The sequence below is a fragment of the Dendrobates tinctorius genome, unplaced genomic scaffold, assembly GCF_039654945.1.
Source record: "Dendrobates tinctorius isolate UK_male_01 unplaced genomic scaffold, ASM3965494v1 ptg000022l, whole genome shotgun sequence".
Taxonomy (NCBI): Eukaryota; Metazoa; Chordata; class Amphibia; order Anura; family Dendrobatidae; genus Dendrobates; species Dendrobates tinctorius.
Genome location: NW_027361690.1, coordinates 92,484,835 through 92,501,217, shown reverse-complemented (window position 1 = coordinate 92,501,217; position 16,383 = coordinate 92,484,835). Strand labels below are relative to the sequence as shown.

Genomic DNA, 16,383 nt, shown 5'->3' with positions numbered 1-16,383 from the left:
AATATCAGATCCAAAACAATGATGAAACACGGACCATTTTTTTGCAATACGATAAAAATCAGTGAAGTCTGAATGAACCTTATTGGGCAAAAGTTGAGCTTGCAGCTAAGACCTTGAGGGCCCCAGAAGTCTTTTCTAACCATAAGAGGAAAGAGGACGCCAATGTGATAAATAACACATGATAGGGACAGTGTGATTCTATTACGTCATGAAATGTGGCTTTAGCAACTCCTTCATGACCAGGATTGTTTTGAACAGAACAATAATCACCTATGTGGTCCGTCGCTACATTTCTTCATACATGGATACATGGAGTTGTGGTTATGGTGACATGACAGCTAATATGATCACATTTCCTAGTGAACTACTTATTACACTTGGCAGGGAAGACACAGAACACGTCTTCTCTGCATTACCTTCTCCACTTTTTGACATTGCTATGATGTTATCAGTGATGACCAATGGACAATGACATAGGAGCATTACATTTATATTGGGTGGATGGAACAGGTTGCCTCCATACTGACAACCCCTTTCTTACTGGCGGAGACCAATGCAAGTCCGGCCACCAGTGATTCCAGCAGACAGTTGATTTTGTTGGGTAACACATGACAGCTGTTCAGTTGGCCAGGGCAGGGACTCCCCTCTATGAGGTCTGTATGTCCTACTTGACAGTAGAAGCCCTTTAATACCTGGTCCCATTGGTCCACTGTGCCTCCCCTGCTTGGTACAGTAGTTACATTTTCACAACTTCCAATAGGAGGAGTCATGTACTCTCACTGCAAAAGATCACATTTCTGTACAAAACACATCCTGGACTATTGCTCTAACTCAAGTTAAGGGAGGAAGCAGATTAATTATAGTGGATCTGTTAGAGGATTTCACAACACAAGCCGCATACATTATTATACATGGAAAAATGGTTGTTTAATCCTGATATTAGAATAGGTATGTTATGAATCCTGCTATGAAGTGAGAGTGGTCATGAAATCAAGTGTATTCAGTCTCTGACCTCCCAGCCTGACAGCTGCAGCTTGTACTGAGCAGTGTGAGATCTGAGGAGGGAGGAGGAACACTGAGGAGTTGTCAATCAGGCTTAGTGGGAGGAGATTTTTCAAAAGGATTATGCAACCATTCTGACATGGATTTTTAAAGTAAACACGCCAGCCTCATAAAGGCTAAAATATCTAATACTGTATTTATTTATGAAATCTGGTGGCAGATCTGTATTAAAGACACATGTCGGCACGCGGGGAGGGGGAATATAAGAACTGTCTGTGGTAATATAGTGAATATTTCTATTCAATGCAGCCAAAGGGCTAATAATGTCTCTGAACATATTTCATACAACTACTCTGAGATTTACAAGTGTTATGTAATATCTACTTACAACTTAATGTCCCATAACAATGTTGGCTATAACTATTGTCTGTGTCTGTCCATTTCACTATTGATGTACGTAACCTTTCAGTATAAATCATCTCATTGTTACATATAATGTCCCAGTGATAGGAACCTCGTGCCGATCATTAACTCTCTGCCTCTCGTGCAGGACAGTAATTACTAGACACTGAAAGATGTTCTCATGAAGAATGAAGCGTCTCTGTACACGTTCCTGCCCAGTGACTGCCAAAACAGAGCTGAAATCGTTACTTAATTAACAACTCACCTTGAAATTAGTTTCTCCCTGCATGTTAGGGGCTGATATTTCCTGATGGATGATGAACAGATTGCGTGCAAAGGTCATCAGTGCTCCCTGGAGGTCTTCAGCAATGCTCCTGGTAATGAGAACCAGAAAGAAGCAGGTCAGTGCCCCAATGCACACATTATTTTACCATTTATTCACATGTAGAAGTTTAGCCTTACTACAAAACTAAGGGACTGGCCTATTTATAATTGTCCACTTATGCAAAGTTATACATCACCCTGCCTATTCCTGTCATTCACACTAATTTCAGTCTCTCGAGCTGCTTGACAAAATTTCCAGGGGTGGGTGTCCACATCAATAGTGTCAATACAGCTCTCATTGTAAGGCCAGTTTCAGACAAGTGTTTTATTGGTACTTGTGTGAAGCAAGTTCGCCATGGGTCCAAACTGGCGGGGCTATAGTGACATATGAAGTGGTCAGTTTGGGCCCATAGAACTGCAGTAGGATTAGGACTTGCATACGTAATACTATCACAAATCTGCGCCCATGGTAAACTTGTCTGCAGAGTTCCAGCATCTGCAGCATACTGGTAAAATATTTTATAAATCTGTCCTAGGACTTCAATCATAGATCGCTTGTGCCTAGTGGACCTCTTCATTTCCTGAATGTGCAGATTGACCAGGACGAGGTAGCTACAAGAGATAAGCAGAAAGATGTGCAGGACCACAGTGCAGATGTAAGGGGGATGACCAGACCTCGGGTACCTGTGTCCTGGGACAGGAACTGTTAAGCCTGCATTCCCTGTTCCCTGGGCGAAGCAATAGCGAGTCGGACCAACCTCCTGACCGTGGGGGGCGGGGGAATAAAAAGGAGAAAGCGCGCACAGCAGAGGGAAGCTAGGCGCCAACCCGGCGCACCACGCAGTCAGGTGAGCGGCGCGCCCCGTCTTCCCCACAGAGTACCGGTGCCACGACAGGCCACATTGAGAGGGTCCCCCGCCATCTGCAGAGGGACCGCTGCAGTGAGGGGTGCTGTGCGTCCAGCATCAGCCAGGGAGAGGAGTTCTCTGTCCTGGGAGCACCAGCATTGTGCAGGCCAGTGTCTGCCGTCTTCCGCCACCAACAGCGGGGACCAGAGAGAGGGGGACGTGCAGTGTATGCCTGGTGACTACCAGAGAGAAAGGCGCCGGACGCTCTGTGTCTGTGAGTGCAGCACACGTGCAACATAAGAGGGACCGGGTACGGCACAGACACTTGCGCCCTGATTTTGGCAGTTTATACTTGTCGGGCCACGTTGGGCTCGTACAGGACTGTAGCCCGCACCCTTGTCAGCCACTGCAGCATATGGACTAGGTTGATCACAATTTGTGTCCGAAAACACTTACATGCCATGCAGCACTGTTATGTTTTAAACATAGTTCTGACACACTCGGCACGCATGGTCTATTGGCAAGCTGCCAAGGGGAAGAGTGTGACCTAAAATACAGTTTCATGCTCCAAAATTGTGTCACGAATTGGAGTAACATAGTAGACCAAAGTCGGCTAATTAACAAATGTAAACTTAGATCAGACAGTCTAAAATGCACCAAAATTATTATCCAGGCATGAATCACTTTAATACACTCCCCAAATTTTATGACTAGAGTCTAAGCTTGCATCATCCAAATATGATACAGTTTTAGTAAATCTACTCCACTGTTACTAAAAGCAAACATTTGTCTCATAAAAGTGGTCAGCATCTTGGTGCATCTCTGTACAATGCAGGTTTTGGTTGCATATCTACCGGCAAGATTCTGTGATGGGTAAAGGCCTTCTTCCTTATTAACACACTTTGGGTGGGGAGTTCTGGCTAATAGTAAACACTAAGATGTGGTGTTTTATATTCAGATGTTTTTCCATAAGCTTTTTATAGGTTCCATAGAATTGGATAAGTCTATACCTACAATGTCCATGGAGAGGGTGCATACTGCATGGTTCCAGATCGCAAAGACCATCAAATCTTACCCTGCTATGTCATAGCTATATTTTTCAATTTCTAAAGGAAAACAGTAGTCCAGCGAGCCTTTAACAAGACACCTTCCCTTGTTAATTAAGGCCAGTTGATTTTGCTTTTCCATCACTACTCAACTTCCATCACCCATAAAAAGTGTTCTTTCTCCCCAATCTGCAAATGCCTGATAGAAAAAAATCTCCCATCCCAACATCAATTTCCATCTTGGCTTAGTATCATAGTAACAAGCATCTCCTATTTGATGACTCAGCAGCAGTTTACAGATACTTTAGTTGCCCTGATCTTTGACTGGTCCATGCTTAACTGGCATTGGGATTCCTATAACAAATTTCTGCTTAAACACCCCACCCTGGGATTATTACAAAACTGTCTATTAATGTTGGTGAAGATGTCCTTCTGTACATACTTGGAAATTGTTCCTAAAAGCCACAAATATGTATTAAGTCTTGTGCTTTTTCGCTTTTGATCAGTTTGGTTACCCTTACCTTAGACTGTGGATCTTTGCCCTAGAATCATTCCTTCCAAGAGGCGGCTCCCCCTGCTTACACCATCTGGCCTCCATTACCGAGCTTCCCCGGAATGGATTAGTATATCCTATCCTACAGTTGATAATAACTACACCACCTCCACAAACATCTAGATAATCTCATTGAATGTGTTGGGTTGGAACATACCTGTGTGTAGTGCAGTGGGGTTGGTGCAGTGAGACAGACAGGCAGTGACCCAGCAAAGTTCAATGCAAAATGTATTAAATGTCCAAACTCAAAGAAATAAACAGCACATGATATCCTCCGGATGGCAGCCGGGAAACAAGACAGTCCAGATCCGAGACTGTGGGCGACTGCACCACTGTGCTACGCTGAGGGGTTCCAGGCCTTTTGGCTCCATGTTACCTCACACAGGCTCAGATCTGCAGAGCCTCCTGCTCTGCACACTTGCAAACCAAAAACTGATACACCCAACCCTCTGCTGCAGGCCACAAGGAAGACCTGGCCGGGAAGGAAGCAGATAGCCCCACTACCATCCTGTAGTCCACTTCAAAAATAAAAGGCCATGACAGGTATTCTTAAATCTGCCTTGGACAAATAGCTTGCCCATAACAAACACTTACTTTTATTTTGCATTGCAATCACAGCTATGACTGTGACTGCAATGCACTCCTGCGGCTTCAATACGCTTCTGTACGCATCCTGGGGGACAGATAGCGACTCTCACATATAACCCAGGTCACTGTCTCACAAGTGGAATAAAAACCTCACTAAACTCTGATATTGTCATCCTCCGGGTAACTCATTCGAGTGGGGACTGATCACCCCCATCTTTAAAAGCTAACTGGAATGGCTGCTGTCTAGAAGCCTCAAGAACATCTAAGAGGAGGGGATTTGCCAGTCTCCTAAAAAAAAAAACTTGCCACATTCCATCATACACTCACATACAGATCCATAGTACAGATCTCTTCTTGATAGCCTAACAATAGCCAAAACTCCATAGATTTTACTAAATGAGTACGCTCCCACGACACCCAACCAAGCCTTTTACACTTCCTTGCTGGTCTTTCTCAGGTAAATCTATGGGCACCCTTGAGATGGCGGGAGATTTTAATGCGGTTCTACAGGCTGATCTAGACATATTGGGTACAATGAGCAGAACAACCCCAGTCATATCAGCAATGCTGTCTATTTTATCTGGTCTGATACAATGTGACTCGTGGAAACTCCTTTACCTCAACTACCACAGATTACACACATTACTCCCGGGTATATGACTCATTCTCCTGAATTTATTATTTCCTAATAACCGATACGTTGATCCCCAAGATATGCAACACACTTTACCATATGACAGTCAACTTGGACAACGGATCAATCATGGTGTCCTAGAATCTCCTCCAGGATTACCACCAAAAATTTTACTTTGAATTTTCCAACTTATTTAACTTCTCCGGATTTCCAATCCTATCTAAATGCCAAATTCAAGAAATCACAACTGGAACCCTGCAGATGGAAGTACCCCAAATTACTGAGATCTTCTTAGATTACTATAAAAACCTCTATAGAGCTCACAGGATGGATAATGTCCTACTGATAAAACCTTCAGTGTAAGTAAGCAACAGCACACAGCCTGATAAGTGACATATCTTTGAATTCAGTGTTTTAACCCCTACCTCATGCTATCCTTAGATTACAAAGCAAAAACCTGAGGACAAATACCATTTAGTAATACAATGAGTTGAGTCTAGTTGGCACATGACCCCAAGTATGCAAATTGCATACATTTAGTCATGTGCACGGTGGCTCAGTGGATAGCACTGCAGCCTTGCAGCGCTGGAGTCCTGGGTTCGAATCCCACCAAGGACAACATCTGCAAGGAGTTTGTATGTTCTCCCCGTGTTTGCGTGGGTTTCCTCCCACATTCCAAAGACATATTGATAGGGAATTTAGATTATCATCACTGTCCCCGATGGGGCTCACAATGTGTGCAAACTGTAAAGCGCTGCGGAATATGTTAGCACTATACAAAAATAAAGATTATTTACTATTATAAAACTTGAAAAACTAAATCCCCTCTTTTCTTTTCCCCTCTTCTCTTTTTACATTTACGCCTTTTTGGAAATCCAGATATTCAAAATGGTAGCCCCCAAACAATATTTCAAACATTGCACAAACAGAGTATTTGCTCAAATGGCAACTTGGTAAACCTCACCTAAAAATCCATATACTCACTCCATACGATTCGAGAAAATTACCCTGACCTACACATCCCTTACTTACAGGCATTGAGTTACATACATAAATGCCTCCCTGTCAAACAATCACCCATGTGGGACCAAACTTTCCGTTGAGTTGTGGGCACTTCTGTTGTCACAAGGGACCATTTTTCTGCACTCTGAAAATACATTATCACACTCGACCACAACAGGCCCTTCTGGCTGTAGACTTTCCTTACCTGACATCTCGGAAGAACAATCAATGCTGACTGTTTCCCTTAAAATGCTCCCACCAGATATGTTGAAATGACCTTAAAACTCTTCCACAGATCATACATCTCATCTCCCACCCTAGAAACTACAAGATGAGCATTTTTCCAACAGATGCATGTTTTTAAATCTGACTTTTCCCAAGCCGACATCACGCACTGTTTATGGTCGTGTGATGTGATAGAGAGAGAGGTTTTGGCTAAGAATAAAACACTATGGGCCTGATTCATCAAAGCTTGGATTCCAGAATTCTGTCGTAAAAGCTTTGAAAAGTCACAAAAATTAGGTGCAAGTCAGATCTGTGCCAAAATTTTGTGACGCCAGTTTCTCCAAGCTCCGCCAAAATGGGTGAAGCTGGGACAGGACGCCACAGTTCGCCTAATCCATAACTAGCTGTAGCGTTCCGTACACCAGAAATCTGACTCCATTCCCCATACCTCTTCATGAATTAGGAGCGTCTTATTCCATAAAACCCCCTTGACGGTGTTCACGCTGGTCTTGATGAATCACGCCATATGTCAGTTTTGTACCCTTGACATGGTCTGGAGCCTATTCGGATGGGTAGATCTCATTAAGCAAATGTAAAAATGAAGCTGGAAAACTAATCCATGATCTCAGCTGCAGCAAAAAAGGCAATCTTTCAAACTTGGATATCTCCAAGCACATGAATTATTTTTAAAAAAATGATCTTTTCTGTTTCAAATAGATTGGGTAGAGGCGTCCATCCGTACAGAATCAAGGATAGAAAACTTCTTTAATACATGTGAAATTATCACAGCTATCCTATCCTCCACAATGCAGAAAAAAGAAAACACTCACTTCCGGAAGACAATCTGGTACTCTAAAAGGGAACTTCTAAAACAACCAACCATTCAAAAACATAACGCGCCTTGGAAAATAGGAGCATGAAGAGACTCAGGAAAAAAACACTGATTGTCTCCAATTTTGTTTGTTTTGTTAATTGCTGTACAGTTAGTTAAATCCCATCTCATCAAATAATTATTGATCCCGGATGACGTTCTAAGGACATTAAACATTTAATACTTGTGGACCTTATCGCCGGGTGCAAGACGTAAAACCCTCTTTCTGGTTTATCGTTATTTGATTATATATGTATTACGATATTAATATTACAAGTTGTATTCATATTATACCTTGGCTTCTTACATTCTAGCATGTTATTTTATTGGACGTTCTGTTCCCCTAGCTTACTTATGTTAAAAAATCTCTGTAGAAAAAAAAAGTGAACAGAGCCCACGGATGGCTTTCACAACCTGTCCATTTATTTCACAAACCCATTGATAAAGTGACCAAAGAGTCTGATTAAAATGGTTTTTTTCCCCTCTTTTTCTTCACTGCGTAGCTGAGATATAGCTTTCTGCGTTTTACTGTATCTAATAGGCAAATTTCGCCATCAGTGATTCTTCTCCGGAGGGGTTAACTTTTAACCCATATGACTCTGCCTAATCAGAGGAAGACATTGTCAGAGAGGAAAACAAATACAAAACTCACAATGTCAAAACAGGCTTTTCATCTTGATCTGGTGAGTCTTGATGCGTTTCATTTGATCATGATGAGAACTCTTATCTTCTGTTGTGCACCGAAAGAAGAGGAGAGCTACAGTGATGGACCAAAGAAATGTTAAGATCATCATGAGAACAGCATTTGTCACATACAACACGCTGGACCTATAACAGGTATCTGGGCACAGCACCAATCTCCTTATTCCCTGATACCTGTCCAGAGTGTTGTGTGTGAAAAAAGCTGCTACTACGATGATCTTCACTGCTCTGGCGCTCCCACACAGCAGCTTTTCTCCTCTCCTGGTGCTGGAACCAATGGGAGTAAGGCATTGTCAATGAGATACCTCAAGTGTCACATCATCACACTGAAAATGGTTATGATTGGCCAGCATTATAGAGGGGGAAAAAGTAAAACACACCCCCAACCACAGAAGTTCTACAACAGAGTGATGAGAAAGAAAAAAGAAATGAAAAAAAAAAAACAATTTAATCAGCTCTTCAGCCACTTTATGATGAGGTAGGCAGTTATGAATAAAAAAAGTAGCTAAAGTGAAAGGTCCTCTTTAAGACCATTTTTTTTGGGCTCGGCAGAACTCATGGGAAGCATTCTGTTTGCAGCAAGATATAAAGCATTCTCTATGAATAGGTAATAATTAATGTTCACATCACCAGATAAAATTTATGAAATATCTAAGGTCAGAAGTCTCCAGAATTGAATTGAGATACTCACATCATTCCTATTCGATGCCTTTTCTGGTTTTCCACGAGCGCAAACACTGTCCCTTGTTTTTCCTGCCAAGTAAAGAAAATGTGGTATTTGTGACCTGATTAGTCTGAATAATCAATATATATTAAGTTCTAAGATAACCTGCTGCCATGAACGGGGATAGTGTCAGGGGTCAACGGCTGATTATCTGCCAGACTTACATTTCAATAATAAACCCATGGTCAGCCATGGATTGAAATAGAAATGACTCTTGTCCCTATCCTCCAACCCTTATTCTTCTATAGACCGAATTGTGGCCTGGCTTATCGGACCTCATGTTATGATTCACTCTTCCCACATGGACTTCAGTCACAATCTTGTCATAGCTATGGTTTGTTCACCACTGCAATTCAGTTCACCATTTCTATCAGCTCAGTGCTTTCCTCATAACACCATACACATTGTTTAAAGGTTTTTTCCATTGTCCTAATATTACATACTACTTTACTACTTTTTAAGGAGCTGATTTTTAGTCTATAAGGTACTTTATGCAATTGGTTTTAATTTTGGCCAAAATGCAGTGAATATAGAGGGTTGGGCATTTTGTAATATATAGTAAATATACACTCACTGGCCACTTTATTAGGTACACCTGTCCAACTGTGTGTTAAGACTTAATTTCCAATCAGCCAATCACATGGCGGCAACTCAGTGCATTTAGGCATGTAGACATGGTCAAGACAGTCTCCTGCAGTTCAAACCGAGCATCAGTATGGGGAAGAAAGGTGATTTGAGTGTCTTTGAACGTGGCATGATTGTTGGTGCCAGAAGGGCTGGTCTGAGTATTTCAGAAACTGCTGATCTACTGGGATTTTCACGCACAACCATCTCTAGGGTTTACAGAGAATGGTCCGAAAAAGAAAAAAAATCCAGTGAGCGGCAGTTCTGTGGCCGGAAATGCCTTGTTGATGCCAGAGGTCAGAGGAGAATGGGCAGACTGGTTCGAGCTGATAGAAAGGCAACAGTGACTCAAATTGCCACCCGTTACAACCAAGGTAGGCAGAAGAGCATCTCTGAACGCACAGTGCGTCGAACTTTGAGGCAGATGGGCTACAGCAGCAGAAGACCACACTGGGTACCACTCCTCTCAGCTAAGAACAGGAAACTGAGGCTACAATTTGCACAAGCTCATCGAAATTGGACAGTAGAAGATTGGAAAAACGTTGCCTGGTCTGATGAGTCTCGATTTCTGCTGCGACATTCGGATGGTAGGGTCAGAATTTGGCGTAAACAACATGAAAGCATGGATCCATCCTGCCTTGTATCAACGGTTCAGGCTGGTGGTGGTGGTGTCATGGTGTGGGGAATTTTTTCTTGGCACTCTTTGGGCCCCTTGGTACCAATTGAGCATCGTTGCAACGCCACAGCCTACCTGAGTATTGTTGCTGACCATGTCCATCCCTTTATGACCACAATGTACCCAACATCTGATGGCTACTTTCAGCAGGATAATGCGCCATGTCATAAAGCTCGAATCATCTCAGATTGGTTTCTTGAACATGACAATGAGTTCACTGTACTCAAATGGCCTCCTCAGTCACCAGATCTCAATCCAATAGAGCATCTTTGGGATGTGGTGGAACGGGAGATTCGCATCAGGGATGTGCAGCCGACAAATCTGCGCCAACTGTGTGATGCCATCATGTCAATATGGTCCAAAATCTCTGAGGAATGCTTCCAGCACCTTGTTGAATCTCTGCCACGAAGAATTGAGGCAGTTCTGAAGGCAAAAGGGGGTCCAACCCCTTACTAGCATGGTGTACCTAATAAAGTGGCCAGTGAGTGTATATGACCCTTCAAGGGCCGGCAGCTGAAGTCAACTTGCCCATCACGGGCAGCAAATGGCAATGACGTCAAGCTCCGCCCAGGTGGGCATGCCAAGGTCAGCTGCTGGCTTATCCTAAGTGCTATAGAAGAGGATGCCAAGCATTGTGGGAGCCAGGGAAGGTAAGAAGAATATATATATATATATATATACACACTCACTGGCCACTTTATTAGGTACACCATGCTAGTAAGGGGTTGGACCCCCTTTTGCCTTCAGAACTGCCTCAATTCTTCGTGGCAGAGATTCAACAAGGTGCTGGAAGCATTCCTCAGAGATTTTGGACCATATTGACATGATGGCATCACACAGTTGGCGCAGATTTGTCGGCTGCACATCCCTGATGCGAATCTCCCGTTCCACCACATCCCAAAGATGCTCTATTGGATTGAGATCTGGTGACTGAGGAGGCCATTTGAGTACAGTGAACTCATTGTCATGTTCAAGAAACCAATCTGAGATGATTCGAGCTTTATGACATGGCGCATTATCCTGCTGAAAGTAGCCATCAGATGTTGGGTACATTGTGGTCATAAAGGGATGGACATGGTCAGCAACAATACTCAGGTAGGCTGTGGCGTTGCAACGATGCTCAATTGGTACCAAGGGGCCCAAAGAGTGCCAAGAAAAAATTCCCCACACCATGACACCACCACCACCAGCCTGAACCGTTGATACAAGGCAGGATGGATCCATGCTTTCATGTTGTTTACGCCAAATTCTGACCCTACCATCCGAATGTCGCAGCAGAAATCGAGACTCATCAGACCAGGCAACGTTTTTACAATCTTCTACTGTCCAATTTCGATGAGCTTGTGCAAATTGTAGCCTCAGTTTCCTGTTCTTAGCTGAGAGGAGTGGTACCCAGTGTGGTCTTCTGCTGCTGTAGCCCATCTGCCTCAAAGTTCGACGCACTGTGCGTTCAGAGATGCTCTTCTGCCTACCTTGGTTGTAACGGGTGGCAATTTGAGTCACTGTTGCCTTTCTATCAGCTCGAACCAGTCTGCCCATTCTCCTCTGACCTCTGGCATCAACAAGGCATTTCCGGCCACAGAACTGCCGCTCACTGGATTTTTTTTCTTTTTCGGACCATTCTCTGTAAACCCTAGAGATGGTTGTGCGTGAAAATCCCAGTAGATCAGCAGTTTCTGAAATACTCAGACCAGCCCTTCTGGCACCAACAATCATGCCACGTTCACTCAAATCACCTTTCTTCCCCATACTGATGCTCGGTTTGAACTGCAGGAGATTGTCTTGACCATGTCTACATGCCTAAATGCACTGAGTTGCCGCCATGTGATTGGCTGATTAGAAATTAAGTCTTAACACACAGTTGGACAGGTGTACCTAATAAAGTGGCCAGTGAGTGTATATATATATATATAATTTTTTTTTTTTTTTTAAATACGTTGGAAAAGAGCAGCACAATGTAGGATATTATTCCAGGAAGGGGCTCAGGTTGGGGGACATTATTCCTAAAAGAGGCCCAGGATTGGGGACATTATACCAGGATGACGGACATTATTCCTGGAAAGGGCGCAGGATGGGGAACATTGTACCAGTGTGGGGAACATACAATCATGCAATCGTAGAGTTGGAAGGGACCTCCTGGGCCATCTGGTCCAACCCCCTGCTCAAAGCAGGATTCGCTAAATCATCCCAGTCAGATGTCTGTCCAGCCTCTGTTTGAAGACTTCCATTGAAGGAGAACTCGCCACTTCTCGTGGCAGCTTGTTCCACTCATTGATCACTCTAACTGTCAAAAAGTTTTTTCTAATATCTAATCTGTGTCTCCTCCCATTGTTTCATCCCATTGCTTCTAGTCTTTCCTTGTGCAAATGAGAATAAAGTTGATCCTTCTACAATGTGACAGCCCTTTAGATATTTGTAGACAGCTATTAAGTCTCCTCTCAGTCTTCTCTTTTGCAAACTAAACAATCCCAGATCCTGCAATCTTTCCTCATAAGACAGGGTTTGCAGACCAGTCACCATTCTGGTTGCTCTTTTCTGAACTTGCTCCAGTTTGTTGATGTCTTTTTTAAAATGTGGTGCCCAAAACTGGACACAATATTCCAGATGAGGTCTGACCAAAGAGGAATAGAGGGAAATAATGACTTCACGTGATCTAGACTGTATGCTTCTGTTAATACATCCTAGAATTGTATTTGCCTTTTTTGCTGCTGCATCACACTGTTGACTCATATTCAGTCTGTGATCTATTAGTATACCCAAATCTTTTTCACATGTGCTGTTGCTTAGGCTTATTCCTCCCATTCTGTATATGCTTTTTTCATTTTTATTGCCCAGATGTAGTACTTTGCATTTTTCCCCTGTTAAAAACCATTCTGTTAGTTGCTGCCCACTTCTCCAGTTTATTTATATCTTTTTGAATCCTCTCTCTCTCTTCTCTAGTATTAGCTATCCCTCCTAGCTTTGTGTCATCAGCAAATTTAATCAGTTTACCCTCAATTCCTTCATCTAAATCATTGATAAAGATGTTGAACAATACAGGGCCCAGGACAGAGCCCTGTGGTACCCCACTTGAGACATTCTTCCAACTGGATGTGCAGTCATTTACGACCACTCTTTCGGTCCGATCTCTAAGCCAGTTATGAATCCACCTAACAGTTGCCTTGTCCATTCCATACTTAGTCATTTTTTCAATAAGTATTGTATGAGATACTTTGTCAAATGCTTTGCTGAAGTCAAGATATACTATATCTACAGCATTTCCTTGATCCACCCAATCAGTGATTCCGTCATAGAAGGAAGCGGCCTAGGATGGAGAACAATGTACCAGAATGGGGACAATATTACTAGGAGGGGTCCAGGATGGAGGACATTATACCAAGTAGGGGTCCAGGATGGGGGACGTTACTACTGGAAGCGACCTAGGATGGAGAACATTATTCCAAGAAGGGGTCCAGGATGGGGGACGTTACTATTGGAACAGGCCTATTATGGAGAACATTATACCAAGAAGGGGTCCAGGATGGTGTACATTATTACTGGAACGGATTCAGGATGGGGGACATTGCAAGAAGGGCCCATGATGGAGTCATTATAACAAAAAGGGGCCAGGATGTGGAAATTATTACACTATTACTACAGAATGGGGACATTATTACATGAAGGGAAAACACGGATGCATTTATAGAATATAGACTGCTACAGGGGCTCATACAGCTGACCATCATGCAGGTGGGGTCCCAGATCCAAATTTTGCACCAGGGCCCATCAGACTCTAGGTTATGCCACTGACTGGCAGCAACCAGTGGGACACAGCTACATCTATCTACTGCTTGGAAAAGTCAGGATAGAAGTGGTCTTCATGGCAGAATCGTGGTCAAGAAGCCATACCTACAACATGGAAACAAGGCTAAGACACTCATACAGTATGTGCACAAAAACATAGGAATTGCGGTGCAGAAAAATGGCAGTACAACAGACATTCGGATTTGCCTAAGCCTACATCCATAGAACATTCCTATATTCCCTATATCCATTCGCTCACTCACTCATGTTACCTGCATCTTAAAAACAACTCCAGAATCCAACCATTTCTCACCTCTGGAGGTCCCGTCTCACATAGCGAGATCGCTAGCGAGATCTCGCCTGTGATCTCGCTACATGTGACAGCGGCGGATATCGCTGATCATGCTCGAGTATCCTGGGACATTTTTTCATCGGTGGTGTCCCGCTGGCCAGCAGGCATCGCTGTGATTGATGCCAACGAGCGACCTCGTTGGCGACACAGAACTCAGGGACGCAGGCTGGAATCGTTCAGAATAGCTGCTGTGTTACAACGCACCAGCGATCCTTAGGGTCTCGTTTCACATAGCGACGCACCAGCGATCTCGACAACGATACGATCTGATAGGGATCGCTGGTGCATCGCTAAATGATCACTAGTAAGATGTCAAACAGGCAGATCTCTTTAACGACGCACCAGTGATCCCGACAATGATACGACCTGATAAGGATCGCTGGTGCGACAGGAGATTCGAGCACGATCAGCGATATCCAGTGGGGGTGCCAGTCGCCGCTATCTGTCACATGTAGCGAGATCGCTGTTGCGTCACAAAATCGGTGACGCATTAGCGATCTCGCTATGTGAGACGGGACCTTGAGACTGCATAAACTTTTACTGCTGCTCTGGTCTGGACTACTACAATTGTCTATTGATCGGTCTCCCTCTAAACTTTCTCCACTGCAATCTGTACTGAATGTAGCAGACAGGGCCGTCTTTCTGTCCAGCTGCTACACCGATGCATCAAACTTGTGCCAGTCATTGCACTGGTTACCCATCAGCTACAGAATACAAAACAAACTTAACTCTCTCACCCACAAAGCTCTCCGCAGTTCTGCACCACCCTACATCTCCTTCCTCATTTCTGTCTATCATGCTACCGATTCTCTTCGTTCTAACACTCTCCATAATTTGAACCTCGCACGCCCATCTCCAAGACTTCTCTCATGCTGTGCCAGTTTTCTGGAATGCACTACCACATACGATGCGATTAATACTTAACGCCCACATTTTTAAGTGCCTTAAAAACACATCTCTTTAGACAGGCCTAGTACCTCACTTCACTAATCTAACTCTTCCCTGTTCCCGCTTTCTATATTTTCCATCATCAGTCTTCCACATGCTCAATGCATTTAATAGCACTTGGTAACTGTACTTAGATACTAGCTGTGACCCGGATCACACAGCTTATATAAGAACCCCTAATTGTTATAATGATGGCTGGACCATACATGACAGGCCCTTTCTAGCTATTGTGTCCCCCCCCATTTCAAGCTTGTGAGCAGGACCCTCACTCCTCCTGTAATTGTTGAACTGTGTGTTACTTTGTGATGCCTTTAATGTTTGTACATGTCCCCGCTTAACTGTACAGTGCTGCACAATATGTTGGCGCTATAGAAATATTATTATAATTATTTAGCTCTGTTGTTAGCTTTGGAAGGAACTCTGTACAGAGGTTGTTCCAAACATCTTTGATAATTATGTGTAAGTATACCTAGAAGAATTGATGCTAATTTTAAATCAAAAGGTGTTCACGACAAATATTGAATTTGTTTAGATTTCTCTTTTTTTCATTCACTTTGCATTTTGTTAATTGACAAAACTAAATGACCACTTCTATATTTGGAAGCATTATTACTTTAAAGCATTTTTCCTACACCTGCCTAAAACTTTTGCACCACACTGCAGGCACCATTAACAGCTACAGGACCTGCCATGGATGTGTCTGAATGTACGCTGTGCCACGGGTGAACCACAGTGTGGCTAATGTGAATTAACAGAAAGTCTCTTTGGAGCTCTATGGAAGGAGATCAGCTGCACGTTTTAGCTATTTACACCAATGCTATTCCATTTTAAGTACATGGATATTATCTATTCTTTTATATCTCACCTTTACATCATAACCAATACCATGGGCTTTACACATCTGGAAGAAGACATTGTAATACACAAGAGAAAGGTTTGTGTGAACCATCCGGGTGCTGAGAACGGCAACTCGTTCTAAAATTATTGTCTGGAATAGAGAAAAACGAGAATTTCCCATGAGAGAGATGACTTTTTTTATTAAACCTCAGTTGCAGGACATTGATTCTGCTGACATCACA

At 43.2% G+C, this 16,383-nt stretch overlaps 1 protein-coding gene and 1 long non-coding RNA gene across 12 annotated transcripts in view; one reads left to right on the top strand and one right to left on the bottom strand.

The window, feature by feature from the left end:
• The window catches only part of IQCH (IQ motif containing H), a 119,418-nt gene that overhangs the window by 898 nt on the left and 102,137 nt on the right, over positions 1-16,383 (bottom strand). For all 11 annotated transcript variants that reach the window (XM_073568909.1, XM_073568907.1, XM_073568911.1 and 8 more), the window contains 3 exons: positions 16,170-16,292; positions 8,889-8,950; positions 1,670-1,778 (listed from right to left, as the gene is read on the bottom strand). In XM_073568909.1, coding sequence (XP_073425010.1) covers positions 1,670-1,778; positions 8,889-8,950; positions 16,170-16,292 — 294 coding nt within the window. The remainder of the gene's footprint in view (positions 1-1,669; positions 1,779-8,888; positions 8,951-16,169; positions 16,293-16,383) is intronic.
• Positions 1,697-8,738, top strand: LOC141084297 (uncharacterized). Its single transcript, XR_012230971.1, has 2 exons — positions 1,697-1,805; positions 7,342-8,738. It is a non-coding gene; the product is annotated as an uncharacterized lncRNA (long non-coding RNA).